Source organism: Saccopteryx bilineata, chromosome 12 (genome assembly GCF_036850765.1).
Source record: "Saccopteryx bilineata isolate mSacBil1 chromosome 12, mSacBil1_pri_phased_curated, whole genome shotgun sequence".
NCBI classification, from domain to species: Eukaryota; Metazoa; Chordata; class Mammalia; order Chiroptera; family Emballonuridae; genus Saccopteryx; species Saccopteryx bilineata.
The window spans coordinates 3,902,226-3,930,099 of NC_089501.1; the positions used below are offsets into that span (position 1 = coordinate 3,902,226).

Here is a 27,874-nt window from a genome sequence, read left to right on the forward strand (position 1 = left end):
TTTGTCTCTACAGGTCTCAATTTCCTTATTGGTAAAATGATGGAATGAGATGAGTATTGATCTCTATGAATTATATGTTCTGTAATCCTTGGCTAAATGGAATTACAGTCCAAGTCAGACTGTGATTCATAGGAAATTAGGAGATTGAAGAAGGCTTGGCAACCTCTCTCTGGATGTAGTCTGCTTTCTTGTTTCTCTAGTCATTCTTTTGTTTTAGCCAAAAATGACCTGTACTGCTTCCCAAGGTTTGGTGATAAAGGACCTGTTCTTAATCTCTCCCCTCCTCATTGCTGAGGCACAGCAAAGGTAACCCCCACCTCCTCAAGCCTCAGCTTTTGAGTACCATCAGGTGGGTCACCCATACATTCTGCATCTGTAAAGCACACTATGTGCCAGAGTGCTAGGGGCTGGCGATACAAGATGAATCAGTCTCTGCCTCAAGGAGGTCCCTGTCTAGTTGGAGAGCTGAGTACCCCTCGTGTCTACTTTTTACCCTTCCCCTTAGGAAAAAAAGAAACAGGCAGCTTTGGCTCTGTTGACCTATCTTCCTGGTAGAAGAGAAAAAGACTACATTATTTCCTTGCCCGTGGCAATATCTCTGTTTACATCTCTGGTAAGTCATCTTACAGGGAGGGAGCCCAGCTCTCAAATTAAAACCATAGTAAATTCTTCCTGGAACAAGGCAGAATAGCAATAAATAAAATATTTAAGGAAATAAATAAAGTAACAGATGGGAGAAAATGTTTCTATTTGATTATTCTTGGGGCAAAAAGTATATCAAAGTGCAGAGATACTCTAGAAGGTCTTAATTGGCAGCTAGGTCCCAGACCTGAGTTTCTTCTGCTGATATGGCCTTGAGGGAGGGTGTGAATCAGTGCACAGACATGGTTTGTTATTTGTTAAGGGGAAAAGGGGAGTATCTCCCACATAGCATGGTCTTATTGCTGTTGCTGTTAGCAGACAACTCTTAGCCAACATAGTCCTAGAAAGTGTCAAGAAAATACTACGCTACTCAGCACCCATAGCATTCTAAAACACCTGAGTCTCATTTTTTGGCTCATTCTCAGTGTTTCTTTTCTGAGTCAAGTTAGATAGGAGCCAAACAACTTGAAGAGAGGCCCACAGCAGAATCAGGAGCAAGCCTGATGAGACTATTTCTTTCATTCTGTCACTTACAGGCCCTTACTGCACCTGCTATATTCTAGACACACTGCTGTATGACCCACCTTCTCTCTCACTCATTGTCCACTGGGGGAAGCCACAACCAACTTCCAGTTATGACTTGGAAGCAAATAAAAATGAACTTCTTCTTCATGTAGATAAACAAACAGATAGGCCCTGGCTGGTTGGCTCAGCAGTAGAGTGTCAGCCCAGGATGTGAAAGTCCTGGGTTCAATACCTGGTCAGGACACACCGGAGAAGCAACCATCTGCTTCTCCACCCCTCCCCTTCCCCTTCTCTCTTTCACCCTCTCTCTCTTCCCCTCCCATAGCCATGGCTCAAATGGTTCATGGTTGAGCAAGTTGGCCCCAGGCACTGAGAATGGCTCCATGGACTCACCCCAGGCACTGAAATAGCTGTTGCCAAGCAACAGAGCAGTGGCCCCAGACTGTTAAGAGGCTTGCTGGGTGGATTCCAGTCTGCTCATGCTGCAGTCTGTCTCTCTGCCTCCCTGCCTCACCTCCCCACCTCCCACTTAATAAAACATACACATAGCCTGGCCTGTGGTGGCGCAGTGGATAAAGAGTCAACCCAGAATGCTGAGGCTGCTGGTTCAAAACCCTGGGCTTGCCTGGTCAAGGCACATATGGGAGTTAATGCTTCCTGCTCCTCCCCCTCCCCCTCCTCTCTTCCTTCTCTCTTTCTCTCTCGCTTCTCTAAAATGAATGAATAAAATATTTTTTAAAACATTCACATAAGAAATAAATAAACAAATAAAAACTTGTCTCAGTGTCTTTTGGAGACTTAACATCAAACCTCAGCCAACTAGTAAGTTTTCTCGACCATTTTCTAGGTCTGTTTCTCAACTCTGCTTATCAGTAAAGTGAAGGTCATTTTAGAGGGATGAGTGTCTAGAGGTAGAATGGCCTCTGAGAGGGTGTCGATCACTGGCTCAGGAAGGGGTCTCTGTTATACACCAACTTCATCAGCTCTGCTTGCTGATAAGAAAGCTTTTCCTTCTTTGCTGTTTTAATTTAGAAGAATGAGGGGGACACTTAATGAAGAAAGATGACAACAGTTTTAGAGAAGCTAGTGAATGGAGAGGTAGCGATCAGACCCAGAGAATGTGATGCCCTGCACTCCTCTGCCTCACATATAGTCTAGTTAATAGGACTCGACTTCTATACTAAAATGGGTGGGAAGTGGCATTAGCAGGAGAGTCAGCTACACTACAACACAGTTTTCAGAGGTAGTACATTTTTTTTTAACACAAGGCCAGCTTTCCAGGGCTTTCCCTGACAGCTTCCCCCCAATACACACTGACTATTGGTTTAGGGTCCCTTGTATATATTTTCAGAAAGTCCTGTGTTTTAGTTCACTCCAAAGTACTTATCATCTTTTAAGTGTCTGCTCCACTTGTAACCTCCTTGAAAAAAGGGTCATTCATTAATCTCTGGCACATAAGGGGTGCTCAGTGTTTGATGAATGGGGTGGATTGGTGGATAGACACAGAGACCCTTAGATTCCATGGTCCATCTCTTGTTTATTTCTTATTTTCTGGATCAAAGTGTAAACATCCTATAATAAAACATGCCTTCCTCCTGTTTTTGGCTTTTGGTTTGTTTGAGATCTCCATACCCATAAGAGGTTAAAGAGGAAGTTAGAGGCTTCCTTGGGACCTGGTCAGAAGGGCTTAAACTGAGGCTCCACTTGTTCCCCAAAACAATGCTATAAACCAGCAATTTTCAACCTTTTTTGGCACACTCAAAAAAATATTTTTGCCTGACAGAAAACATAGGTATAATTTTTTATTTATTTATACCAGATAGCTATTGTGTTGGCTCATCATTTATTTATTTATTTATTTATTTATTTATTCATTTTAGAGAGGAGAGGGAGAGACAAGAGAGAGAGAGAGAGAGAGAGAGAGAGAGGAGACAGAGAGAGAGAAAGAGGAAGGAGCTGGAAGCATCAACTCCTATATGTGCCTTGACCAGGCAAACCTGGGGTTTCGAACCGGCAACCTCAGTGTTTCCAGGTCGACACTTTATCCACTGCACCACCACAGGTCAGGCCGGCTCATCATTTTTTAATTGACAATGTAAGGGAAAAGCAGTCAGTACCCCTAACTAATAGGCACTGCATGTTTTAAAAATTTTTTCAGGCCCTGGCCAGTTGGCTCAGTGCATAGACTCATAGAGCATCAGCCCGACATGCAGGTGTCCTGGGTTCAATCCCCATCAGGGCACACATGAGAAGTGACCATCTGCTTCTCTTCTCTTCCCTCTCCCCTTTCGGTCTCTCTTCTCTTGCATGTGGGAGTCTGTCTCTCTATCTCCCCTCCTCTCACTTAAAAAAAATATTTTTTTGCAGCATGCCAAGGAAATCGGTTATAAATTCATCTTTAAAGTTAAGATCCTCCATCAAAATAACTGAGGTAGGTAGCATTTGCACATATAAATCATTTTCCTCAGTAGATTCACAGGAAAAATCTTTGAAAGTTAAGACTGAACAGGGTGCCTGACCTATGGTGGTGTAGGGATAAAGTGCTGACCTGGAATGCCAAAGTCATCAGTTCAAAAGCCTGTGCTTGCCTGGTCAAGGTACACACAGGAAGAGACTACTATGAGTTGATGCTTCCCACTCCACTCTCCCTTCTCCTTCTCTCTCTCTCTCTCTGTCTCCTTTCTCTAAAATCAATTAAAAAACAAAACAAACATAAACCAAAGGTTGAACAGGGCATAGTCATCTTACATATAACAATCTGGCACCCAGAGAGGTCTAGTCACTTGCCCAAAGTTATACAGCTAATTGGGAATTCCAGTGCCTCCAAAAGCTTCCTGGGAAATCTGCAGGTGACTTTCCTCCTACATTCATTCACCTGACATTTGTACTACACCTACTAAGAATTAAGCGGTATGCTGGAGCCTGTGGCTAGGAGGGTGAGAAGTAATGGTCCCTGCCTTGCAGAGGCTTTCTGCTCTGACCTGCACTTAGGAAGGCCCCAAGTTTCTACACCTTAGATCTGAGCTCCCTGTGGCCTACAGCAGCTTTCAGCCAGTGAGCAGAATCAGGCCAACACTCTGGTTCCAGGCTCCTGCTGGACCTGGTGGGCTTCAAGCTTCAGCCCCTCCTGTCTACCCTGGATCTTGTCGCTGCTGTTGCCACCAAACCAATCATGCCAGAAAGTCATCATGATGATTTCAGAACTGCATTGTGATTTATGCAAAGTGTGAGGATAATTACAGCAGAGAGGGCAGAATGCAGTATGTGAACATGCTGCGGGCCTGTGTGTGTGTGTGTGTGTGTGTGTGTGCGCGCGCGCGCGCGCACGTTGTGCCTTTTGCCAGGGCTGAATGGTGTGTGTATGTGTGCATGTGTTTCTATTCAGAAGACATTAACATTTTGCTTGATTAAGGGCTGGTAACCCATTTTGATTCTGAGGCAATTTGGTGAGCCTCCGGATTATTTTCCGGAAGTGCAGTGCCTACAAATATGCCAGCAGGCTGAAAATGTTGGGGAGTATGGCCAGCGGTGATGTGGACCCCTCAAGGACCACCCTCCTATCTGCAAGCCCCTGCACCCGGGAAGTAGCTTCTAGGTCTCTTCTCACCACAGACTCCTAAACTTTTCTCCAGGAGACAGGACCAGGTCTACTCTTTGTCACCGGCCTTCAGCTTCTCCAGAGATAAATTACTTGGACTTTAAAAGGTCTTGTCCTCAACCTCCACTCTGCGTTCACATGATGGTGGTGGTGGTGGCGGCAGCGGCAGTGGCTAGTGGGTTTTTGGTGGGAAGTAGAACCCAGGCTCCAAGACAGAGCCTGGCACAGCAGGAGCTGGGTCTCTAAAACCCCGCGGGTTAATCACTTCCCTTTCTGAGCACAGAGTTCGAATTTGCACTAGGTCGCCGGCGGCCTAGCTGCTCAAGAATCTGCCCATCTTAGCTATCAAAATTGTTGATTTCTGGTCTTGCCTCCTAAAAAACAAACAAACAAACAAAACCCTCAGGCTTGTAGTTTTGTCCCACAATTTCCTAAACTTATTTAAATTTGGAAAACTGAGGATGGGTAACTCCCCCTTCCCTGGTCTTTCCAGACGTCTGCAGCCCCCGAGCCCTGGTTGCCGCACGACGCTGGGGAACCGCCGGCTGGGAGGTGCTTGGTGTTAGCCGCCCGCGCTCCAGGCCAAGCCCAGACGCCGCAGAAAGTTGCTGTCACATGCCGTGGCCGCTGACTGCAGCGCACAGTCCTCACCCTCGCAGACGCGTTGGCAGAGGAGCTGTTGCGCCCTCTGAAGGCTGGGAAAGTGGGCGACGGGGGGTGGGGGGCACGCGCAAGCACTCACTTCGACTCACTCCGATCGAATCCCGGTTTGACACCGAATGTGAAGAAAGTGGGGCCGAGGGTGGGCAGGCAGAGTGCTGGCCTCGGCTCTCCCCTCTCCCTTCCCTGCCCTAGGGAGGAGGTGTGACCCCTGACCTCTGGTCAGGCCTAGACCAAGAGAAGAGGCTGGCAAGCTCTTGTTCGACAAGTTCAAGCTGCTGGGAGCGCTTAAATAAGAATTAATCTCTTAGAGATCGGGAATCGCCTTCTCCCTCTGCGTGCGCTCTTCCAGAGCGGCGCGGGGACCAGGGCGCGAGAAGCACGGGGTCGCGGGGAGGTGGGGATACCGGAAGCGTGCTGAGGCGGGAAAGCTCTTCAGAATCCTTTGGCCTGGAGAGAGGAGCCAACAAAGCGAGCTGGGAGCAAGTTGCAGGAGGAAAAAGCTTTGCCTTCCAGCTGCTCCAATGCAGATAACGGAGGTGACCGGATCCTCGCCCTGTTTGGGACGGGCTTTGCTTTGGGAAAGGGCGGTACCCTCCACGTGGATGGTGCCCAAACGGACTGCTCCAGGCCGCAGAAACCCGAGCCTCCAGCAGACCCCAACTCCCCACACAGCGTCCTCAGCTGTAACTTTCCATAGAGAGCTGCAAATGAATAATTACTCAGCTCGGGCCAGATCCAAATTTTGCCCAATAGAAGCACGGGACCAAGAATGAACCAACTCACATGGCCACATCCGGGAGCACAATCATACTCAAATACACAGCCACCCAGTTTCTTCCACAAATTTGTCTGGCACTCTGGAGAGTAGGCGGAAAGCGTTTTTTGAGAAAGCTCCATCTCTCCTCCCCTCCCCTCTTGCCATGAAATATAACAATTCATTTTTATTACAAGGGCAGCACGGTCCTCACCATCATGCACACACAGAGCCACGCTCCCATATTCACACTCGAACTCGTCAGCTCCGAGAGCGCCTGCATTTTCTTTGGGAGCCGCTTGGAGGTTCATTAATATCATTAGCATTTAACCCCCTCCCTCTTCCCATCTCCTCCCCGCACATGGCTGACGTCAGACCCCTCCAGGAGTTGGGGGAAAAGCTAAGTGGGCCAGGGACGCCCTATTCCCCTCCCCACGGCTGCCTGTCAGAGCGCTTCTGGAGGAGATATTACAGGGCACCCAGCCCGCAGCGACAGGCACAAAGTCACGGGTTAATGAACTTCGGGGACCCTACGCCGCTGCGAGCGCGGCTTTCCCCGGAAACCAGGACCTGGCCGCCTGCTCCTTCGGAAGACTTCCCAGCAATCTAGTTTTCCCATTAGGCGCTCGGGTTTGGGCAGCGCCGAGCCCATTTGCCCGAGACTGCAGTTGTGTTTTCCTTCTTTCCTTGTAAGACCAGCGGTCTGTAGAAATCCGCTCACACTCTGCATGCCTAATGTAGAAGGAGAAATTGAAGACTGAGAAACAGAAATGGGGAAAGAGAGTGATTTTGCCCTTTTTGCTCCGTAGAAAGACCATTTTCGTGTCTCCATCTCTGTCCTTCAAAACCCCTTTCTTGTTCTTTCTTCTTCGATCTGCCTGTCCGTCTCTCCATTTGTCTGTCCATACGTTTGTCCGTATTAAAGCAACATTCCCAGCAGCTGCGGTTTTGCAAGATCCGGGAAGAAACTTAAGGATGTTTACATTTTCACTGTGGAACGAATTCTGAGCCCCTGGGAAGCAGCGCAGCGCGCGACCGACACCCACCTGTCCGACCCCGGAGCCTCACAGGCTGGAGGGCGGCTGGAGAGCAGTGGAACCCGGCGGCGAGGCGGGCGCTGTCGGCCGGGACTCGAGCAGCGCCCACCCACCGCTCCGCCCCGGGACCGCCAGCATGAGCAAGCCGGCCGGATCAACAAGTGGGTACCTTTGGGGCCGCCGCGGAGTTCAGTTGCGCAGCCGGGCCGGCGGGAGGGCGGGCGGGCAGGTCTGGGACGTCCTGCCGGGAGCGCAGCGGCTCAGAACCCGGGAGAGCTATTCCATTAGTGTGTGTGCCTTGGTCCAGCTCTTTGCAGACTGTGAATCAGAGCGTTTTGTGGTGAGGGAAGAGCAATTTCGTTAACTCTGAATCTCTTATTTCCCCCTCTTTCTGATAAGGTGAGAAGGTGGTGACCCATGCGGCCAGCCCACCAGTCCCGGGAGTTCCCTCCACTGCGCCGCCAGGTGCGGGAGGAGGGGGCGTTGGGGGCGGGAGCTAGGCCGCAGCTCCAGGCGGCGGCACAATAACACGCTCGCTCAGAACTTCGAGCTCCGGCACGCAGAAGCCACTCTGCGAAAAGCGGATTTTGAATGGAATGCTTTGCACCCCGTTTCTAGCTATTTCAAATAATCCTGCAAACTGGGAAGCAGAAACAATTTAAAAAGTCACATTTTCCTTAATCCTAAATCCGAGTAGGTCATAACTGGGGAATTTAAAGTATGGCGAACCGCTGTAGCAAAGAGAGAACCAAATCGCTAATCCCAAGGACTTTTAGAGCGTGAGTTCGGCAGAAGCAGGCCCGTCCGGCCTGTTCCTTTCGCGCGCTTCTCTCCTTCGAACTTGCTTAGCTAGCAATGTCCCTCGGCACGCCGAGCCGAGGCTGAGCTAGCTCCAGGCGCCCCTAGACGTCCCGGTGCCGGGCTAAGGGGACGTGCGAGGGCCTTGGCGTGCACCGAGTTGGAGGAACCGAGGACGTGCAGGCCCAAGCCGGCGTTGGGCGGATTCGGCTGCAATGCTCGGATCCTTGGGGGCATTTCAGTTCCCGCCTTTCGGCGGCATGAAGCTGCCGTTTCCAGGGTACACGGCTGGGGCTGGCCGCTGCTGCAGCCCCCGGCCCCGGAGTTCTGCGCCATGGCTGTTTTCACCTGTAGCATTTTTGGCGACTTGTGCTTTCCTCAAGACACCCTCCTCCCCTTCCTCGCCTTCATTGTCTTGAGTCTGAGAGTTGGCCGAGTCTGAGACACTCCTGAGAACTGATAGTAAAATCCCACTTCAATGAGAGGCAATTCTGCTTCCCCTCTCCCAGAAAAAAAAAATGTGGGTTGTGTTTTCACTTTGTCTGATTGTTTTGGTTTGGGTGCTGCCACTTTAAAACTTAGAGTAAAATGAATGTGAACTAAAAGAGAAAAGAAGAAATATTTAGATCTAGGCAGAGGGAAGAGAGAAGGAACCTTAAAAGCGGCCCACAACATAGCCGGCACTTGAGGAGGACTGGCGTTTCTAGCTTCGGGCCTACGCTGGCCTGGCGGTTCGACTCTGGGGGGAGAGAACAGCTTGCTTTTTGTGGCCCACACTAATGCTCGCGAAGGTCTTTCCCAGGAGGCGCACTAAGAAATCTTTCCTGTTGCATTCCGAGCCTCATTGCAAAAACCCAAGCTTGGCAGATCTCCTGTTCCCTCGCTCTGTGACAAGCCCCCTCGCCTCCTTCCCTGGAAGTAAAGAGTCTCGGACTCTTGCACCCACTTGGGGTGCAGAACTGCCAAGTTGGAGGGGGGCGCGTGAAAGGTGAGGCCTTAGAAGCGAGAAGAGGGGGGGGTACGAAGCCGGTTCACTGGGGGCCAGCCCGCGTGCTGAGGACTGGGGCGCGGAGGACCCTCCGAGCTTTTAGAAAAACGGCAATGATGCATCGGGGAAACTTTGGAGCTTTCCAACTTCCCAAGAATCTGAGTTTGGCCTCGGAAGCCTGAGCCCCTGCGCCGGTCCAGCCGCCGCTGCTAAGGGTTCTGAGGCTCGAAGGACAGAAATCCTCGCCCGAGGCGCCGCAGCCGCCCGGCCCTCCCAGAGCGGTGGCGGCAGCCCTGCCCGAAACCCGCGGGCCACCGGCCCTGGTCAGCGGGGAGGTCGGCGCGCAGCGGGCCAGGTCAGGGCCGATCCGGGCCGCGAGGTCTGCAGCCCCCGCCTCGCCCGGCCTCGCGCTGCTGGAGAGCAGAGGGCTGTCAACCGGGAGCCCCGCCTGGGTGGTAACAAGACCCCGGCCAGTCACCCCTGCAGCCCAGACTAACTTCTTTCAACAGCCTCTGATGGTAATTACAGTAATCGAAGCTGCCATATATCTTTAGGCAATTATGACACACAAAAAGCCCCGAGGGGACCCCCTGGCGAGGGAAGTTAAGAACGGTTTTCCAGCTTCAGAAAACTCCTGCTCGCCTCACGTCGGAACTCGCTTGGTTTGTTAAATGAGGAGCTTTGCAACGAGGTCAACCAGTTTGTCTCGTGACCCCAAGTCACCTTAACGTGGCTGGGCAGCGGACTCAGAGGCGCAGACCCGCTAGGCCCTGGGATTGTTGCTTCCCTTTCTTCTGCGCCCCCCCCCCCCCCCCCCGGCTGTGGCCGGTCTAATCTGCCCTGGTCTACCCAGAGGCAGGGCCGACCTGCAGCCTCGCGGCCCCGGGGGATGAAGTTCAAAGAGCCCCGCCCGCGGGGGCTGGGTCCTTCTTCCTCCATCCCCTCGCGGTTCTCTAGAGAGAGTGTCCCTGTCCTCCGGTCTAGATGGGAAACCGGAAAAAGAAACGCCACCACTGCTCCTTCTGCGCGCTCATCTCGGCACGGTCGAAAGTGCCGAAGGGAAGAGGAGGACAACTGAGGCGATGGACCTCCACGTGCGGACCCAGCTCGGGCAGAGGGTGTGTGTTATGCATGAAAGGATGGTTGCAAATTTTGGAAACCAAATTTACTGCCTCCGAAGTGAGGGCGGTGCAGTAGTGCGCGAATCCCGCCCGGCCTGCTGGGTGGCCGTGAGTTCCCTTGGGCACAGTGACAGGCCCTAGGGGGTGAGGGACAAGACCCGCCGTGGCTCCCCCGCTCTCTCCAGCCCCTCCTCCCACACAACCTCTCCTCCCACCCTGCAGGAGAAGGGGCGCCCAGACAGTGGTCGCTGCGCGGCGCGCATCCCCAGCCAGCTTTTGTCGCCCTACGAATTCCCATGCTACTCTTTTTGACGGGTCACTGGTGGCTCTATAGGCAGGTGCTTCGGCTGGGTGGTAATTACCCCCGCCGAGCCTGGTGGTTACCGAACTCCCTCCCACCCGCGTCCGCCCCACCCCCTCCAGCCTGGTCTCCAGCCGCCATTTCTCCAAGGTTACCGCACCGTGGTTCGCCCGCCCAGACGCCTCCGAATCCACCAGCAAGTTCCCACCTCCAAATTCTCAAGGGCTGTCCCCACGCTGCGCCCTTGCCACCTCTACTGCCCTTGCCCAGTCATTCTCTCCCCTGACCCTTTTCACCCCAGCCTGAACGCTTGTGTGTGTGTGTGGGGGGGGGGGGCAGCTGTCAACTTTCACCCAAGAGTGAGGCCACAGGGTCTAGACTGGCGGCCTCCGAGTTGGTAACGGGAGGAAAATTAAATGTTAAGAAGTTAATTATTATTAATGACCATTATTATTAAAGTGTTAATTAAGTTAACACTTTATTTAATTCTCTGTGGGAGGAAGGCTTTCTAAGTCTCTATAAACCACTTCAGGCTGGTGGGACTCTTCTTTATTCATAGAGAAAAATAGTTCTCTCCCTACAGAATCTTCGAATATGATTCCCTCCCTTTCATTCCTTCAGGGTCCAAGGCCACCCCGGGCTTGAGGCGATTTCAGGGAAAGTTCGCTTAAATCTGGCGACAGTGGAAACCAATGTGTGTGTATGTGGGGGGGGGGGGGACAGAGAGTACAGTCAAATCCTTTAAAACATTAGCCTCGGACAACCGCGGAAAACAAGTAGGAAGAGACCCATAGAAGACCCAGTGGAAGGGGGCAAGTCTTTAAGGAAAAAGTTGGGGAATGAAAGGAGAGAGGTTCTGTCCGGTGCGAACCTACCAGGTAATCACACTCCCCACTGTCCTCTGACTTGTCTAGCCCAATGCTAGTTACTTTGGGGAGAAAATTTTTTTTTTCTGAAAAAAATAATTTCTCAAAAGCGTTCCATCAAGCATTTTTGAAAATAGGTAAAGCGAAAGTTGGGCAATTACCACTACCCTTAGTATCACTAATAATCCTAGTATTAGCATGACAATAATAATAATCCTGATAATAACAACAGCCCAGTAGCTCAGATAAACCTCGATTGCCTTCCAGCTGCCATCCCTGGTTTCAGCCATGTTTGTTTTTCTTCCTTTTCCTTTTAGATTTCAAGTTTGTCTCCTCGCGCGCTCACTAACAACTTTTCTCTGTTAAATGCAGGAGCGGGGGAGGGAGCTGCCCAACTTTCCGCCGAGCAGGAAGGCAGCGGCGGGCCGAGCTGCCGCCTCGCCTGCTGTAATCTTTTATTCCAAAATGGGTCTGGCGATTAGAGGAGACCCAAATACATGTAGCGGTGCATGAGTAATGCTCATTGTAGGAAACTGACACTTGCTCAAGGAAAAAAGTTTGGCTATAAAATCACTTCATTATTTGCTTTTACCGCAGCCTTGGTGCTAATCCCTTCAGAGGTCAGATTGCTTAGCATCTCTCTCTCCCTCTACCCTTTCCTCCCTGTCCTCCGCCCTCCTTTCCTTCTCGCCCTCCCCCACCCCCCTTTTCCCTGTCTTTTCTGCGATTTCAGGCCGCATTTTAGATATCCCCTGTAAAGTGTGTGGCGACCGCAGCTCGGGGAAACACTATGGGGTCTACGCCTGCGACGGCTGCTCGGGTTTTTTCAAACGGAGCATCCGAAGGAATAGGACGTATGTCTGCAAATCTGGAAACCAGGTACTTGGGCCAGGCTGCACTGCCCAGCTCCCCTTGGCGGCCTCCCCGGCTTTTGTTTGTGACCAATGACTCCTCGGAGATTCCAAGCTGCTCAGGAGAGACCAGACCTTGACCTCTGCCTTTCTCTCTACTGACTAAACTCTCAGAGGCCCTCTTCCTTGGGCGGGAGGGGGGGCCAGGGGGGGCCGAGGGGGGACAGAGGAAGAGGGGAGGTAAGGAGGTAAGGGGCGACAGATGAGTTCGCAGTAGGAAGTCTGAAATCTCAGCGTGTCCCCCCCCCCCTCACTCACACTTTTGATCCTCTGACAGATTTTGACACTGGGTAAGGCCCACACCCAGTGGCTATAAAGCCAACCCAGGGGACCTAAGGGACTTAAGAATCTAAACCTCAAGTGTAAGCAGGAGAAAGGGTGATGTTGTGCTGTCTGCCCACCGCACCCTCAGTCCTACAGCGCAGTGCCCAGGCCGCCGCACTGGGGCAGAAGTAAGAGGCACAGGGCATCCTAGTAGAGGTTGGAACTCACAGTAGTGTTAGCCACTGGAACAGAGAGGACGTGCTCTGTGAGGGGCTGTGCCCTTTCAACCTCGGAGAGGTAGGGCTGTTCTGAATCTAGCTGAGTGTTATTGGAGAAGGGCAGAGTGAGCGGGAAGAGAAGATTCCCAAGGAAGGAGTAGCTGGGACCTTCTTCCAGGTCCCACATCTCCTCTTTCTCTGCTTAGAAGATCTGCCTGGTTGGTTGTGTTTTGGTCTTGGGCAGGCAGCTCTGTCTCACAGAAACAGAGGAGTCAGGGAACGAGCTGAGTATGAGCCAAAACTTCCAGAAAGAGTAAATAGAATCCCCTGACTCATTTTCCAGCTCAGTGATAGGCTTATTTCCACCGAGGGGATCAGCCTTTTGGTCCCACACTCTGCCTTCTTAGCCAGACACCCAGACCCTCAGCACGGAATCACCACCTTGACTCCCAAGAGGATCTTGGAGAGTGTGATAGAAGTCATCCTTTGGTAACCAAAATAGTAAAACATTTTCCCTAATTAATGTATAGGTATACATATGATACACATATATACATCCACATATATTGTTTGGTTATAGTGAATTATTGTTTTTCTTAAGCCATGTCTGCTTATATCAGTTTCTGATAGATTTGGATTATCAACAAAAACAAGTAAACATATGCATTTGGATAAGTTATTTGGAACTCTCCAGTCCTGTTAGTTGTTTAATTAGGTTCACAGCTCTGTATCGGTTTCTAGCTTCACCATATGGACACATCACATTATACACACATAAGACTGTATCCCAATTGCTCCCAGGAATATGAGGCTACTGTGAGTTGTCAGATTTATGCAGGCTTCTATTTAAACTATCTTACTTTTTCTGCAAGGCATAGAATTGGGGAATCAAAATCTCAGATGTTATGCTTGCTATTTTCAAAGGGGTTGCTATCAATCCATATTGAAGTCAGTCCAAGTATTTGTAAAGGAAGGATAATAGACTCATCAGGCTTGGTGGTCCTCTCCTTGCAAAGAGAATAAATGGACCAAGCAGAGACACTCATTTTTCTCTTTGGCTCCAGATATTTATATACATATGATCTGATTTGAAGAAACTCTTAAAAACTAATGAAGGCTTCCATTTTGTATTAACATGTTTATCACAATACTAGGTAAATAAATTTAATGATAGACATATGATTACAGTTAATAATGAGTTTTTTTAAGCCTCTTTACATTGAACTATTACACTGGCCAGCAAAGATATTCTAAATAACTCACTTAGGAACCAAAAATTATTTCTTTTCTTTTCTTTTAACATTGGGTAAATAATATTCCAACTTATTATTAACAGTGATTAGGACATTTAGAAATTATTAAGAACCCCTGTCCTATCTTTATTTAAATAAATCAACATTTTAATCAGAGGCAAGACACAGAAAACTGTGTCTTCTAAGTGTAATTTTTTTCTAAGGGATATTTTAGAAAATGTACTTACTCCAACTTCAGTGTATATAAAACTTTGATAGTATGAAGCCAAATAAAAATACATTTACTTTCTGCTATTGCAAATCTAACAGTAGCAATTCATATGAGCACAAGAGACCAAACTCATGCATTTTCTGTGTACAAAGTATATATGTAGATATAATTCTTTTTTTTTTTTTAATTAATTTATTTATTTTTTACAGAGACAGAGAGTGAGTCAGAGAGAGGGATAGACAGGGACAGACAGACAGGAACGGAGAGAGATGAGAAGCATCAATCATTAGTTTTTCATTGCGCATTGCAACACCTTAGCTGTTAATTGATTGCTCTCTCATATGTGCCTTGACCGTGGGCCTCCAGCAGACCGAGCAACCCCTTGCTGGAGCCAGTGACATTGGGTTCAAGCTGGTGGGCTCTTGCTCAAACCAGATGAGCCAACGCTCAAGCTGGCGACCTCGGGGTCTCGAACCTGGGTCCTCTGCTTCCCAGTCCGATGCTCTATCCACTGCGCCACCACCTAGTCAGGCTGTAGATATAATTCTTTATGTATCTGTTTGTGTTTCCTCAGTAAAAACACCTAACACTGAATGAGTTTCATAAGAAACCTTCTCTGTAAATTTCTTCCTTTCATGGCCAACATTTCCCTATAAAATTACATTAGGTAAAATATTTATTTTCTCATGTGTCTCCGGTAAATATTTCTATGGAAACAATTGCCTCATTTTTTAGTTATCATGCTAATATTCTCAGCCCATGTATCATTTTGTTGGACAGTTTATCACATTATCTTCCTGATCATATTTACATGGTGGGCTTTTCTAGATTTTGCTCAGGCCTTGGGCTCTTCCCTCCCCTCCTTTTCCTCAGTAGGCCCTGTCCTTCTTACCATGCTGGCTCCTGCCTCAACTTCTAGGAATGGTTGTGTGTCCATGTTTCGGCTGCAACTCAGCTTTAAGACAACTTTCACTCTGCTGGTTACAAGAATGACTTTCAGTGCAAAGGCAAGCATGAGAAAACTCAAGAGTAGCCTGACCAGGTGGTGGTGCAGTGAATAGAGCATTGGACTGGGACTTGGAGGACCCAGGTTCAAAACTCCGAGGTCGCCAGTTTGAGTGTGGGCTCATCTGGTTTGAGCAAGGCTCACCACCTTGAGCCCAAGTTCGCTGACTTGAGCAAGGGGTCACTCGGTCTGCTGTAACCCCCCAGTCAAGGCACATATGAGAAAGCAATCAATGAACAACTAAGGTGCTGCAACGAAGAATTGATTCTTCTCATCTCTCTTCCTTCTTGTCTGTCCCTATCTATCCATCTCTCTGACTCTCTTTCTCTGTCTTTGTCGAAGAAAGAAAGAAAGAAAGAAAGAAAGAAAGAAAGAAAGAAAGAAAGAAAGAAAGAGAGAAAAGAGTAAAGAATACATGGGAGAGATTTATCTGACAAATAAATGTGCTTACCCAGAAAGTGACAGAGAGAGGTAGACTAAGACCCACAGCAGAAAGACAGCTGGCGGGAGGGGTCATGGCAGGGATCCTTCCAGGCAAGCCTGCTCTTTAAAAGAACATTGAGGTCTCCTAGGAGGCCAAGGTGCTGTCTTTGGTACTGAAAAATTCTCTCCCCAGCTTCACCACCTTCTCCACTGGAGGAAGTTCCCCTCAGGAGCTTCTCTTCCAAGCACTGCAGAGTCTGGCAAACCAGGGGCTATGACCCTTCACTTGCTTGGGGAAGGCTTTTCCTCCGTGTCCACTTTCATTGGGTCATGGGCTGGTCTTCATAAAGTAGCCCCAGAACCCCAGCCCTTTCTTTATGTGCCCTGCTGGTGCCCAAGGACCTCACTTCGCTGACCTAGGTGTAGGTGGAGGGGTCTGTTACCTCCTCCCCACCATCTTCCCCCACCCAGGGCCGGCTTTGCCCGACTGAAGGCCTGGGGGGGGGGGGGCGCTGACATCATGCTCTCTGTTTCAGGGAGGCTGCCCTGTGGACAAGACGCACAGAAACCAGTGCAGGGCATGTCGGCTCAAGAAGTGTTTGGAAGTCAACATGAACAAAGATGGTAATCAGTACATCTCTTTTGCTCTTCTAACATTAATTAATAAGTAAATTACATGTACAGAAAATACATAGCACTCCTTCCTGTGCATGCAAACCATCTCCGGAGCACTTCTTACTAGATGCTGGGAATTGGCCTCAGGCTTTCAGTCGTATGGTTCCTAATCTCTCAGCACAAGCCAGCCCCCTCCCCCAGCTCCTAGAACTCCCTAAGGCAAGGCCCAAGCCCACAAAGGAAACCTGTGCTCCACAATCACCCCCAACAAGGCAGCGTTCTAGGGGACCCCACTCTGCTGGGACACATGCTATATTTCCTGCCTCGTATTTTAATTCCTCATTTCGCTCCCTCCGTTTACAACTTTTTGTGGCCACCTCCAAGCTCGTTAGCCTCCTGCAAGATCTCGTGGTCTGGATAGTCTTTGGGGAAGAGAAGATCGTGGGGACACTAGAAAACGCGGTGTGGGGGTGGGGGGTAGAGACAGGAATTTTCTCTACCCTGTTTGGAATTCAACAAGATTCCAAAATAGGGACCTCCGTTGTGGTGATCTGGGCTTTTCCAGGGCATTCTCTCGGTTCTACAGAGAAGGTTGGGTGATGCCTGTAGATGCCTCGGACACCCAACACCCGGAAAGCTCTTAAACACGTGCAGCAAGTACTAGGACTTGTGGATGCTGGCTAGTGGCCTGCCGAGGGCGCCCAGCTCCGCGCGGGGCCAGGTGGGGGCGGGCAGTGGCCGGGAGAGAGCCAGGGCCTCAGCACGAGGGCTGGCGGTGGCGCCCAGGTGGCGGCTCCCGGAGGCACAGCGCCTCTTGGGAAGAGCACTTTCCTCTCAGGCACAGGAAGCAGGAGGGAGCATCCAACCAACTGAACTTGTGTGTTGACAAGTTGTCAAGCTAGGTGAGCAGAAGATTGCCCTGAATTAATTTGTTTAAAGTGTTGGTGGTAATTGTCACATCTCGCCTGCCTTCCTCCTGCGCACTCCGAGGCGGGCTCTCCCTTGTCCCTTCCCCCCGGGTCCCTGGGCTCAGGTCCCTTTCTCCGGCGGCCCCCGAGGGCGGAGGTGGGTGTGGCGGGACCCGTCCTTCGGCCAAGCGGGGAAAGGTCTGTGCAGACGGGGTAGTCCTCCCTCTCTCTCTTGGTCGCGGACCAGGGCACCTAGCTCCTTCCTCCCAGAGGGTCCTTGGGGTGCCTCGAGACCCCCACCGCGTGGGGAGGAGACCCGGAGGGACAGAGGCCACGCTTGGTCCTGCTGAGGCAGGTCATCACCGTGACCTGGTGCCGGGCTCCCTGCCGCAGACAGCGGGGCCGCCGGACGCCCGCAGAGGCCTGGGCTCCCACTGCCCCTGTCCTGTCCCCTCCCGGGCGACCTCGCCTGCTCCGACGTGGCGCGTGGCGCGTGGCCCCGCAGCACAGCCGCGGCCGAGCGTCGCTGAGACTCTGACCCCCGGCGTGTGTCTGTGTCCGCAGCCGTGCAGCACGAGCGGGGACCTCGGACGTCCACCATCCGCAAGCAGGTGGCCCTCTACTTCCGCGGACACAAGGAGGAGAACGGGGCGGTCGCGCACTTCCCCTCGGCCGCGCTGCCCGCGCCGGCCTTCTTCACGGCGGTCACGCAGCTGGAGCCGCATGGCCTGGAGCTGGCCGCCGTGGCCGCCACCCCCGAGCGGCAGACCCTCGTGAGCCTGGCGCAGCCCACACCCAAGGTCAGCGGCCCGGCCGGGGCCCCGCGCCGCGCGAGGGAGGAGGGGGCACCGGCGCCCGTCCCTTCTCAGCTGGGACGGGCTCAAGCACGAGATGGGAAGACTTCGCGGGGCACTGGCTCCTGGGCTCTTCCCCGCTGAGCCGAGGTTGCGCAAACTGTAGCAGGCAGTCAAGTCACTCTCTCAGCTGCCACAGATGGGGACTTCAGGGCCCGTTCTCCAGGGAACCCCTGTCACAAGGTGGATGCTGGGCCAGGGAGGGGGCCTGCGCCTTTGGAAAGCGCCCTGGCCTGGAGCCCTGTCTGACCCGAGAGGGCGCCTAGGCGCGTCCTGGAGGCCGGAAGAGCAGACGCTGGTTGTGAGAAGGAAGGAGTTGCTTCCAAAGCTGGCAGAAAAGCCCCCGAGTTGCAAATCTGAGGGGTTTATTATCTTGGGCAAAACTGTGGGTCCCTAACGGGTAAGAGGGGAATTTGGCACTCACCCAGTCCAGGCGGCTTGAGGAATCTAGCTTTATTTCCCACTCTCCCCTCACTCTCTTCTGAGCCACATGGACTGACACCAGGATGAAGCCTCTACTGAAGGCCCACAGCCAGAACCATCTCAAAGGCTGCCACCTAGGGACTACCCCTCAGGCTTCCAGCTGGTGCTTACCCAGAGCCCCCACTCAGGGCCAGGAAGGGCTCTGGATCTCTCTCCCAGAGGGCCAGCTGCAGCCCCACACGGCAGGGAAGCCGAACACCTGGGCACACATGCATGCACAATATTTAATATTGCTTCCTTACCCTTGATATGTATAATAAGCTTGGGAAAGTAGTGTTATGAATATGTTGTCAGTTATGAATGGGGATGCTCTGTGAATGATTAAGATGTCTAATTAAAATATTTCCATAATATACTAATCCTTTCTAAAAATACTCATATGCATATTTGTGTTTGGGATGCCTATTAATTTATACTTTTTTCACATCTATTTTTATTTACACAAATGCAAGCAGCTCTTGTCTAAATTGGGAAGCAGGCCTAGCACTTGGCTCAGCTCAAAGAAAATTTGCTACAGGGGATAGAAAAGCTAGATGCCCCTCTGGAAGGAACAGGCTCACAAAGAGTGGAAATGGGTCTCTCCCAACAATTTCCCCAAATCTATAGATAGAGATGTCTGGTTTTTATCCTCCTGTGGCAACTGCCCATTTAAGCAGAACACCCAAGTTTCTATCTCTTTCCCTGTTCTAAGTGAAAAAAATTTAAAAGCTGGCTCTTCTTGCAAAGCTGTGGTTTCCTCACTCCCTGGTGTCTGTTTCTTCCCCACCCAGTACCCCCATGAAGTGAATGGGACCCCAATGTATCTCTATGAAGTGGCTACAGAGTCAGTGTGTGAATCAGCTGCCAGGCTTCTGTTTATGAGCATCAAGTGGGCTAAGAGTGTACCTGCTTTCTCCACCCTGTCTTTGCAAGACCAGGTATGACCAAGGGGGCTCTGAGGTCATGAGGAAAGAAAGTTGGGAAGAAGCAATAGGAGTCAGCCTTATAAAACTGCAGATTACCTGAATAAATTACCAAAATCAGGCATCAGTTAGTTCTTAATAGCGATGAAGAAATTTTTTATTAGCATCTTTCTATAGGTTCCAAATATCTAGCTATGGAATCCTTACTAAGAAATGTAATTAGGTTATTTCAGGAAAGTTGGATCTAGTCTATGAAAAAGAGACAAGAATATTATTTTCTTTTAGTTTAATTGAAACATCAAATTTAATCACAAATTTCTAATGATATTTAAAATTGTTAATAAAACAATGCTTCCTTGAGAACATCAGAATTGAGAGAAATAGAGTATTCAACTGTAAGATTTTTGGAACTAGTCTCATTATTCTATATTCACAGCTTTCTATCTTCCAGTGTGTTACAGTTTTGGCCACTAATTTATCAGCATGTAGGATTGAAGGGTATATTGCACATGTCCTACAAGCTAAGTTCTCCCTTGATGCTTTAAGTGCTTTCAGAGATTTTGTTAACAAATAGATATGGTGCATAATTCTGTGGTTGTAAATGACATTCTGAGGCAGTAAAAGTTTGTGCTGCTAAAAACTGCATTGTACCAAAACCTAGAAATTTTGTTGTTAAGAGCATCAGAAGTGGCCTCTGCCAGAATTTTTCTAAACTTAAGGGAATGGAAGAAAATGCAGTGTTCACAATCACTGGCTGTTACTAGTACATTCATGGGACTTAATGACAAATTTCCCAAAAGGCTAATAAGTACTTCTGAAAGCAAAGGATTTATTTCTTTAATTCATTTTATACCTAATTAAAGCATAATGGTGCCCCTTAATATGAAGTACTGTTTCCTACAGAGAGACCTGGCAACGTGCTAAAAACATCTAATCTCCTAGCATGGAATGTTCTTTTTTTCATGACCTGGACTTTCACACGTGGCCAGAATTAGATACTGTTTACCTTGCATTTAAAAATTATTCTTTATTTGTACTTAATGTAGTAAAACTAAAAATAAAGCATTTTGAGAATCAAACCTTTTGATTTTGGTTACAAGCCTCTATAGTTTAGCTCTTAGCTTCCAAAAGGAAATCCTTTCACATAGTCATCCAGAATCGGCTAGATTTTTATAGATTGTTTTTTAAAACCATATTTTTCAAGATGGTTAGGTTCTATCTTTGACCAGGTTTACTGGATGGGTGTAACCATTTGCTGTGTGTGTGTGTGTGTGTGTGTTTGAAATTGGCCATTTTTTTCTCAAAACAAGTATTTGTAGACTCTTTAATTCAAACAAAATTTATTTATTGTATGCCACTCAGCCCTAGCAAACTTCAGTTAAGTAGAATCCAATATACTCATTTGGAAAAGGAGCCATATTTTCATTTTAAATATTCAGTAGCCCATTTTATTAGAATGAAAATGACAAGCACCTTGATGCTGTCCACTTATGAGTCTCAGAAAAATCAGGCAGTGAGAGGAGGTAAACTCAGCAAAACCCAATTAACATAATTACACCCTGATTTCCCTGCATGCCTCTTGGGAATTAGTGATATATATCTCTTTCTCTCTCCCTCTCCCAGCCCAGCCCCCTACACCAACCAGGAAGATGGGGGTCCAGATGGGCAAGCTCAGTCTGGAACCCTCAACCCTGATAATAGCAGCATTTTATGAGGGGAACCCACCTGCTGAGCTGCTGGTGGCATTTCATTGATCCTGGGTCTCTGGGAGGAGTTTCTATGTGGTCAGGAATAAATGTATGGGAGGACCAGAAGGGTAAACCCTCTCCCAAGGGAATCAAATTTGGGAGATTAGAATGGCTGACTCTTAAATGCATGAGCTTATCTATAGGCACCTTTTCAAAAAGGAAAACAAGGAAAAGCTAGAATATTCAGAGGAAAAATTACCAAGACAGGCATTTAAAACACTTTTTAAAATAATGGAAATTTACATACTGAAATTATTTATAAATTTATAAATTACACACTATATTATATTATACGTCTATTGTATGACAGCTGATGCTTTTGGAAGATGCTTGGAGAGAACTGTTTGTTCTAGGAATAGCACAATGGGCCATTCCGGTTGATGCTAACACTCTACTGGCTGTATCTGGTAAGAATTGCACAATTTAATGACTTTGTTGTAGAAATTACCATAAAAATACATTACTGAAAAAAGAACAACATGTAAAGAATAACAAATTCCTGCTGAACAATAGAGTATACCTGTCATTTATAAATCTATATTTAAATGCAAATAATGTTGTTTTGTTGTATTCATGACTGCTTGCATTGTTATTTAAATGCAAATTACTGTGTTTGTTATCATCCAAGAGAAGATTTTATATTAACTTTCATACAATATAGCCAGTTTACATGGAATCAGATATCTTAGAGTGACAATTGAATAGCTATTGATATGCAGGATTTTGTCAAAAATCAATATTAAATTATGAAAATGCCTTCATATTACAGCATTTATTCCATATTTTTATTCTAGGCATGAATGGTGACAACACAGATTCCCAGAAGCTGAACAAGATCATATCTGAAATCCAGGCTTTGCAAGAGGTGGTGGCTCGGTTTAGACAACTCCGGTTAGATGCTACTGAATTTGCCTGTCTAAAATGCATTGTCACTTTCAAAGCTGGTAAGCAAACACAAACCCCTATCTCTTCTCCTTCCCCAGTTATGCGACTGCACTATTTCAGCCACTCCAAAGTCCAGATATTCTGCATTACAAAAAGAAGTGATAGCTTTCAAGGGAGCTGAGACTCATAGTCTGGTCCCATTTTGATAGCTGTGGGCACTGTATGTTCTCCTGTTGGCTCTCCACTCCCAGAGAGGCGCTTTCCCCATCTACACGTCCTGTGCTATCTATCATGGTTTCCTGGTCTTCATTTCTAGTTCCTACACACAGTGGTTCTGAACTGAGAAGTTTCCGGAATGCTGCTGCCATTGCAGCTCTTCAAGATGAGGCTCAGCTAACTCTCAACAGCTACATTCATACCAGGTGACTCTTGTTTGCCTTGAACATGTCCTTAAGAAAACTGATTCCATTGTGAATTTGTGAGCAGGGGGTAATAAGCCATTTCAAACATTGTGACTAATTATTCTTTTGCTAGCCAGTTAATTTACTTAGAATTTATGTCCTCACCTATGTCACAAGGGGGGGGGAGTGAGAGGAGCAAATCAAATTAGATGATCAATTAAATTGTCAGATGCCTTACAGCTGACCTCGTTGTACAAGCTGATCTGTCAAAATAGTTGAACATATTTGTATGAATGGACCCAAATGTTGGAAAGATAAAAAATGAAGGCTGTTATAGTTGATATAGTAGAGAGTAATGAAATCATCCTTTAAAAAAGGCAAGTGCTTTTCTTTGGATGCCATTCCCAAATACCTGGACCAGAGAACTTTCTAGAGAGGCCATCTTTACCCTCACCACAACTGCTGATTGGTCACTGTTGAATTACTTGGAGTCACAGCACCCTCCAGGTATGTCTGGCCAAGCAGGGTCCATTGGCCATGGCTGTTCTGGTCTATTTGTAGAAATTCTCAGCCACTTGGGCTTCAGCAATCTTCTTGGCCCACCAATAGGCAAGTTCACCAGGAGGTATAGACTTTCTGTTTCCATTTTCAGAAGGAAAAAGCAAGGCTTTAAAGAGCTGTGGAAACTTTTTAGGGCTGTGGTGGACCTAAGGTTAGAATAGAGTTGCTATTCTTGTTTATTCTCTAGGTTGGTCTTAAAGGGAAGCCCATGGAAGCCTGTCTCTATCATCTCAATATCACCACAAACACTGTGCTGGAATAACTAAATCAGATGAATAAAGGCTGTTAATGCCTCCCTTATGTGAGGGGTCAGAGAGCCCCTGAGTCAACTGAATCCATTTGGAGTAATACCACTTCTGCTAGGATCTCCTATTTTAAAATTTTTATTTTTTATTACAAATCCTCTTTTGAATACTATTGAATAAAATTGTTCCCTGTCCATGGAATATCACTGAAACTGTTTTGTGTGATAGTACAACGTGTATATGTTTTTCCAAGTTAAAATGCCATGTTTTTAAAATGTAAAATCCACATTAAATCTCAGTATTTATATAATAGGCAGTGAATATTTGTTCAAAACTGTAAAATGACAGAGTACAGAATTTCCCCACTAAAAACTAATTTATAAATTAGAACTGACCTTCGACATGTAGAGCCACTAAAGCAGTGGTTCTCAACCTGTGGGTCGCGACCCCGGCGGGGGTCGAATGACCAAAACACAGGGGTCGCCTAAAGCCATCCAGCCTTCGCTGAGTACTGGCTCTATGCAGGGCAGCTGGTGACTGTTGGGGGACACCAGGGACAAGACACAGCCCCTTACTGTTGTATGAAGCCGATAGAAGTATTACTCCCACTCAGACGGGAGAAGAGAGAAAAGCAAAGTGGGGAGTGGGAGAGACACATTCTAGGTGGAGGAGGCAGAGTGAGGGAACATCTGGAAAGGGTGGCTGGTGGGGGAGCCAACACACATGTGGGTGTCCACGAGTGGCAGGGAGAAGGGGTGCCCACTGGAGCCAGTAGGGGGGGGGCAGGTAAGGTGCTGTAGGAGGTGCCAGACAGGTGACTGAAGAGAATGTGAGAGAGCCTGAGAGAATTAAACCACAAATTAACCAAGGGCTACTACAGAGACACAGCAGGTGTACTACTTCTCCCCCACTGTAAACAAGGAATTGACGCTTGGAAGGAGCCCATCTTTGTAGCATGGAATTCTTGTTTCATGGTATCTGCTACCGCTGTAATTTAATATTAAGATCTAGACTCATGCATGTGACAAAACTGACTATGCCTTATTTCTTAGCTCCTTCAAATCAGAGAACATCCTCTTTTAGCACTTTCCTGTCTAGAAAATTAAAATTTGAGATTGAAATAAAAGTTAACATAGAAAATTGAACTAATTGTCCATTAATTGTTAACTTTGCAAACTGAGCTCATTGTCACAGCTCTGTAAGCTATTTCTCTGATTATGTGTGATATAAGGAGAAGGCTGGGAACTGATGTTGCATACAAAGCATATGTTATAGTTGAAGATCAAATATGTGGATCTCTGACAGACTCACAACATTTATACCTGAGCGAAAACTTCCAGTTATTTTTGCTAATGGATGAAACCAGGGGCATAGCTAGTCTAAAATAATAATTTTGAGTAAAGACACACACTCACTCTATGTCTCTTTCTCTCTCTCTCTCTCTCTCTCTACACACACACACACACACACACACACACAAAACACTTATTATTTCTCAGTAATACCATACTTCATATGTAATAGACAATTCTTGTTGACTGATGAGCCAGCCCCTTCTTAACTAGAGAATAAAAGAAGTGGGTGAGAAGGTGAGTGGATTATTTATTTACAGAGAAGCAAGAGTTAATTGTCTATGGATTCTCCAAAACCTATCTTTTTGTTAAGTAGTCATTTCCCACAGTGGTTTCTCACCGGGGGAACCTGCTGACACATTAGGTCAATCTGCAGACAGGATCTAGGACACAGCCGCCATGTCCTACTCGCTGCGGGGCTGGTTCTTTCCTCTGCCTGATCCTGGGAAAGGAAGCAGAGCTAGTGAAGAGAGTGAGGGGCCAAGGTGAAAGGGAGATGTGGTGGGGTCTTGGGACTTTGTTCCAGGAAACAAAGGAGATCCTTCTAGCAAGGAAAGCAAGTGGTGGGATTCAAGCTTAAGCATCCTTACCACGTTGTTAAATGTGGTGGGTAATCCCCGTCCACCGGGGCTCATGACGTTGGGCAGTGGAAGTGTCAAACGAGCTAGTCAGAGGCCCAGAGTGAATTATCATACTCATATCAGGTTAAGGAGAGGGACCCTATGTCTCAAAGCCAGGAAGACCAGTGGGAAAGTTGCTGCCCTGGACCCTGTTTGTAGGGTGGAGTTATTGGGCAATTGAGCTCAGTGCTCAGCTATCTCCTGTGAAGGAATTTTTATATCAATCTGTTTCTAGCACCTTGTGGCTATTGGTTGAGCTTGGCTCACTCACAGGTATGTGACCCCAGACCTCAGTCTTTTAGACAGTTTGTTTCTGTGGAGGGAGGCTTCCCTGTGAAGTGTATGTCCCTGACCCCAGGCTATTGACTGAAGACGTGTCAGGGCTGCCACGAGGAGGCGGCGTACAGGCATCTGAAGGCAGTAGAAATTTGAACTTGCACATCTGAGCACAGATGTATGTTGGACATTAAGAGATGAAATTGTTAAGCAATTTCTCACATCTTTAATTATGTGTCAATTTCATTGACATGAAAGTTGGGTGGCACTGCCACCCAACAGAACTTAGTCTTTAATTTGCAGTGTAATAAGGATGGAATTATTCCTGAAACTAAGTGTAATGCCTGAATAATAATTTAAAGAATTTCTTAGAAGAGGAATCCATTTTAGTTGAGGAAAATTGCCTTGCAAAAGAAGGAGCTGAAAACCAGGAGGCAGATATCACCGCTAGCTGCTGCACCCACAGCCTTATGTTTGTTATTTAGCCGGAACTTGGTACCATGTTTCTTATTTTTCTTTCTGTCCAAACAAAATACAACTGCTTTGCTAATGCTGAGATAGTCACCATGGCATTTTGACACCAATTATGTTCTCTAGGCCTGGATTAGTCCACCTGCAAAACAAGGACAGTAGGACCAGCCTGGGACTCTGCTGCAGGGATAGTGTGTTATTAAAGAGGCCCAAGTAGAAACGTGTGCAGGAGATGGTTGTATGTTCAAGTATAAGATACTAATTCCCAGTAGTAATGAATCTGACCTTGCTCTCATGGCTTCTCCTATTCCAGATATCCCACTCAGCCCTGTCGCTTTGGAAAACTTCTGCTGCTTTTGCCAGCTTTACGTTCTATTAGCCCATCAACCATAGAAGAAGTGTTTTTCAAAAAAACCATCGGCAATGTGCCAATTACAAGACTGCTTTCAGACATGTACAAATCCAGTGATATCTAAGCTCTTCCAGTCCCCACTTTTCAGTATGGGACAGTCTCTGATGAACATCTACCCATGGAGAACAAGCCTCAACTAACAAACCCTTCAGGAAGCATATGTCTAGGGGGTGTGGAACCTTCAGGAAAAAGCGTCCATTGACACAAAACAGTTCCAGTAGCTTTGACCTGCTGCCTTTCCTAGGGTAGGGCAGCCCGGAAGGAAAGGGGACGTAGCAGGACTGCCTGCGCAGAGAACTCTCCGCTGCCATGCCATGGGAGGGACCGGACTGAGGGTTGCCATAGGCCATGCCTCTCACCTGGAAGACCTGTCTGAACAGTCAGGCGCTGAATCACAAGTAGAACTTTCTTTTCCTTTTTAGCATATAAAGTTGGGTAACCAAATATAGCTCTGAGTATAACACTATGCAGCAGCCTTGAGAACTGTCTTGTGATGGAGAATTTATTTTTAAAACTATGGTTAGGTTTAAGTCAAAGGTTTTATCAGAAGTTTCCCTTCTATTGGAATATATCATTAAGTGGCCTTCAGAACTGAGTTAATACATAAAAGGTAGCTTATACTGCGAGATTTGCTTTTTCTCTATTTCCTTTCCTTTCTCTTTCTTTCGTCCTTTTTTTTTTCTTTTTATATACCATAGGCCAGGCAACCTTGTCAAAGGAATTGGTGGACAAAAATAAAATTCTCACCAGAAAAAAATAAAAGACAAGAAAAGGAACTATCACTAGGACTTCAGGTTGGATAACATCTCAAAAACAGAAGAGCTTTTACTAAAAGAACCGACGTTGAGGGAGGAAGAATAAAAACAGCAAAACCAAATAAAGTGGAGGTGAGTGAGAATGAGGCAGATTGCTGTCCCATTAAAATAGTGCTGAAACCAAAGGCAATGAGGGTCCCACACTGGTGTCTTAGTGAGTCACATCAGACAGGAAACGAACACGGACGTGGTGGCGAAGGGAACTTTCAAGGAAATGAGCACTAAAAGGTTTCTCCATTGACCCACTGCTAACAGCCCGAGACTCTTCAATGCCTTTCAGAAAACCGATTTCTAGTAAAACCTTGAATGTGTGCACATGTACACACACACCATTCTATATTATAAGCTGCTCCTTTGGTATGAAGTTATACTTATGGAAATGTAGAAACAAACATTTTAAAATAGCTGCTGTACTTTTCACATTTTTATTTAGTAGGTTCTAGCACTGAGGAAAAATATTCAGCACTTGGACTATCATAGGTTGAGTAAAACTTTTCTGTACAAAGTGAATTAACTGATTTGTGAAATTAAAAGGTTGTACTCATTGTATTTACAAAGAATAAAAATATATTGAATCTAAATGAGCTTGAACTCTGCCTGATTCATTAACCTCCTTCCCTGGCTGGTTCTCACCCACCAGATACAAGGTGGCAGCAGCTGGTATAGAAACTGAAGCTCAGAGCACTCCAGCCCAGAGAACTGAACTACAAAGGCAATTTCCTTTTTACAGTGAATCCCATTTGTAAA

At 47.6% G+C, this 27,874-nt stretch overlaps 1 protein-coding gene across 1 annotated transcript; it reads left to right on the forward strand.

Moving 5' to 3' along the window:
* The first annotated feature begins 6,663 nt into the window (after positions 1–6,663).
* NR2E1 (nuclear receptor subfamily 2 group E member 1) lies at positions 6,664–27,084 on the forward strand. The gene is made up of 9 exons (XM_066248431.1): positions 6,664–7,380; positions 12,027–12,172; positions 16,116–16,203; positions 17,667–17,902; positions 19,210–19,356; positions 21,400–21,496; positions 21,884–22,033; positions 22,291–22,396; positions 26,214–27,084. Exons 1-9 carry the CDS (start codon positions 7,356–7,358, stop codon positions 26,374–26,376), a joined length of 1,158 nt encoding a protein of 385 aa, XP_066104528.1. The 5' UTR covers positions 6,664–7,355; the 3' UTR covers positions 26,377–27,084.
* The last annotated feature ends 790 nt before the right edge of the window (positions 27,085–27,874 follow it).

What these genes read in the sequence shown, in the direction of transcription:
- NR2E1 (XM_066248431.1), top strand. Translation starts at nt 7,356, where the DNA reads ATGAGCAAGCCGGCCGGATCAACAA. An exon ending in AGTCAACATGAACAAAGATG is followed by an intron (nt 16,204 to 17,666) that starts GTAATCAGTACA and finishes CTGTGTCCGCAG; the next exon opens with CCGTGCAGCACGAGCGGGGA. An exon ending in CCCTGTCTTTGCAAGACCAG is followed by an intron (nt 19,357 to 21,399) that starts GTATGACCAAGG and finishes ATTGTATGACAG; the next exon opens with CTGATGCTTTTGGAAGATGC.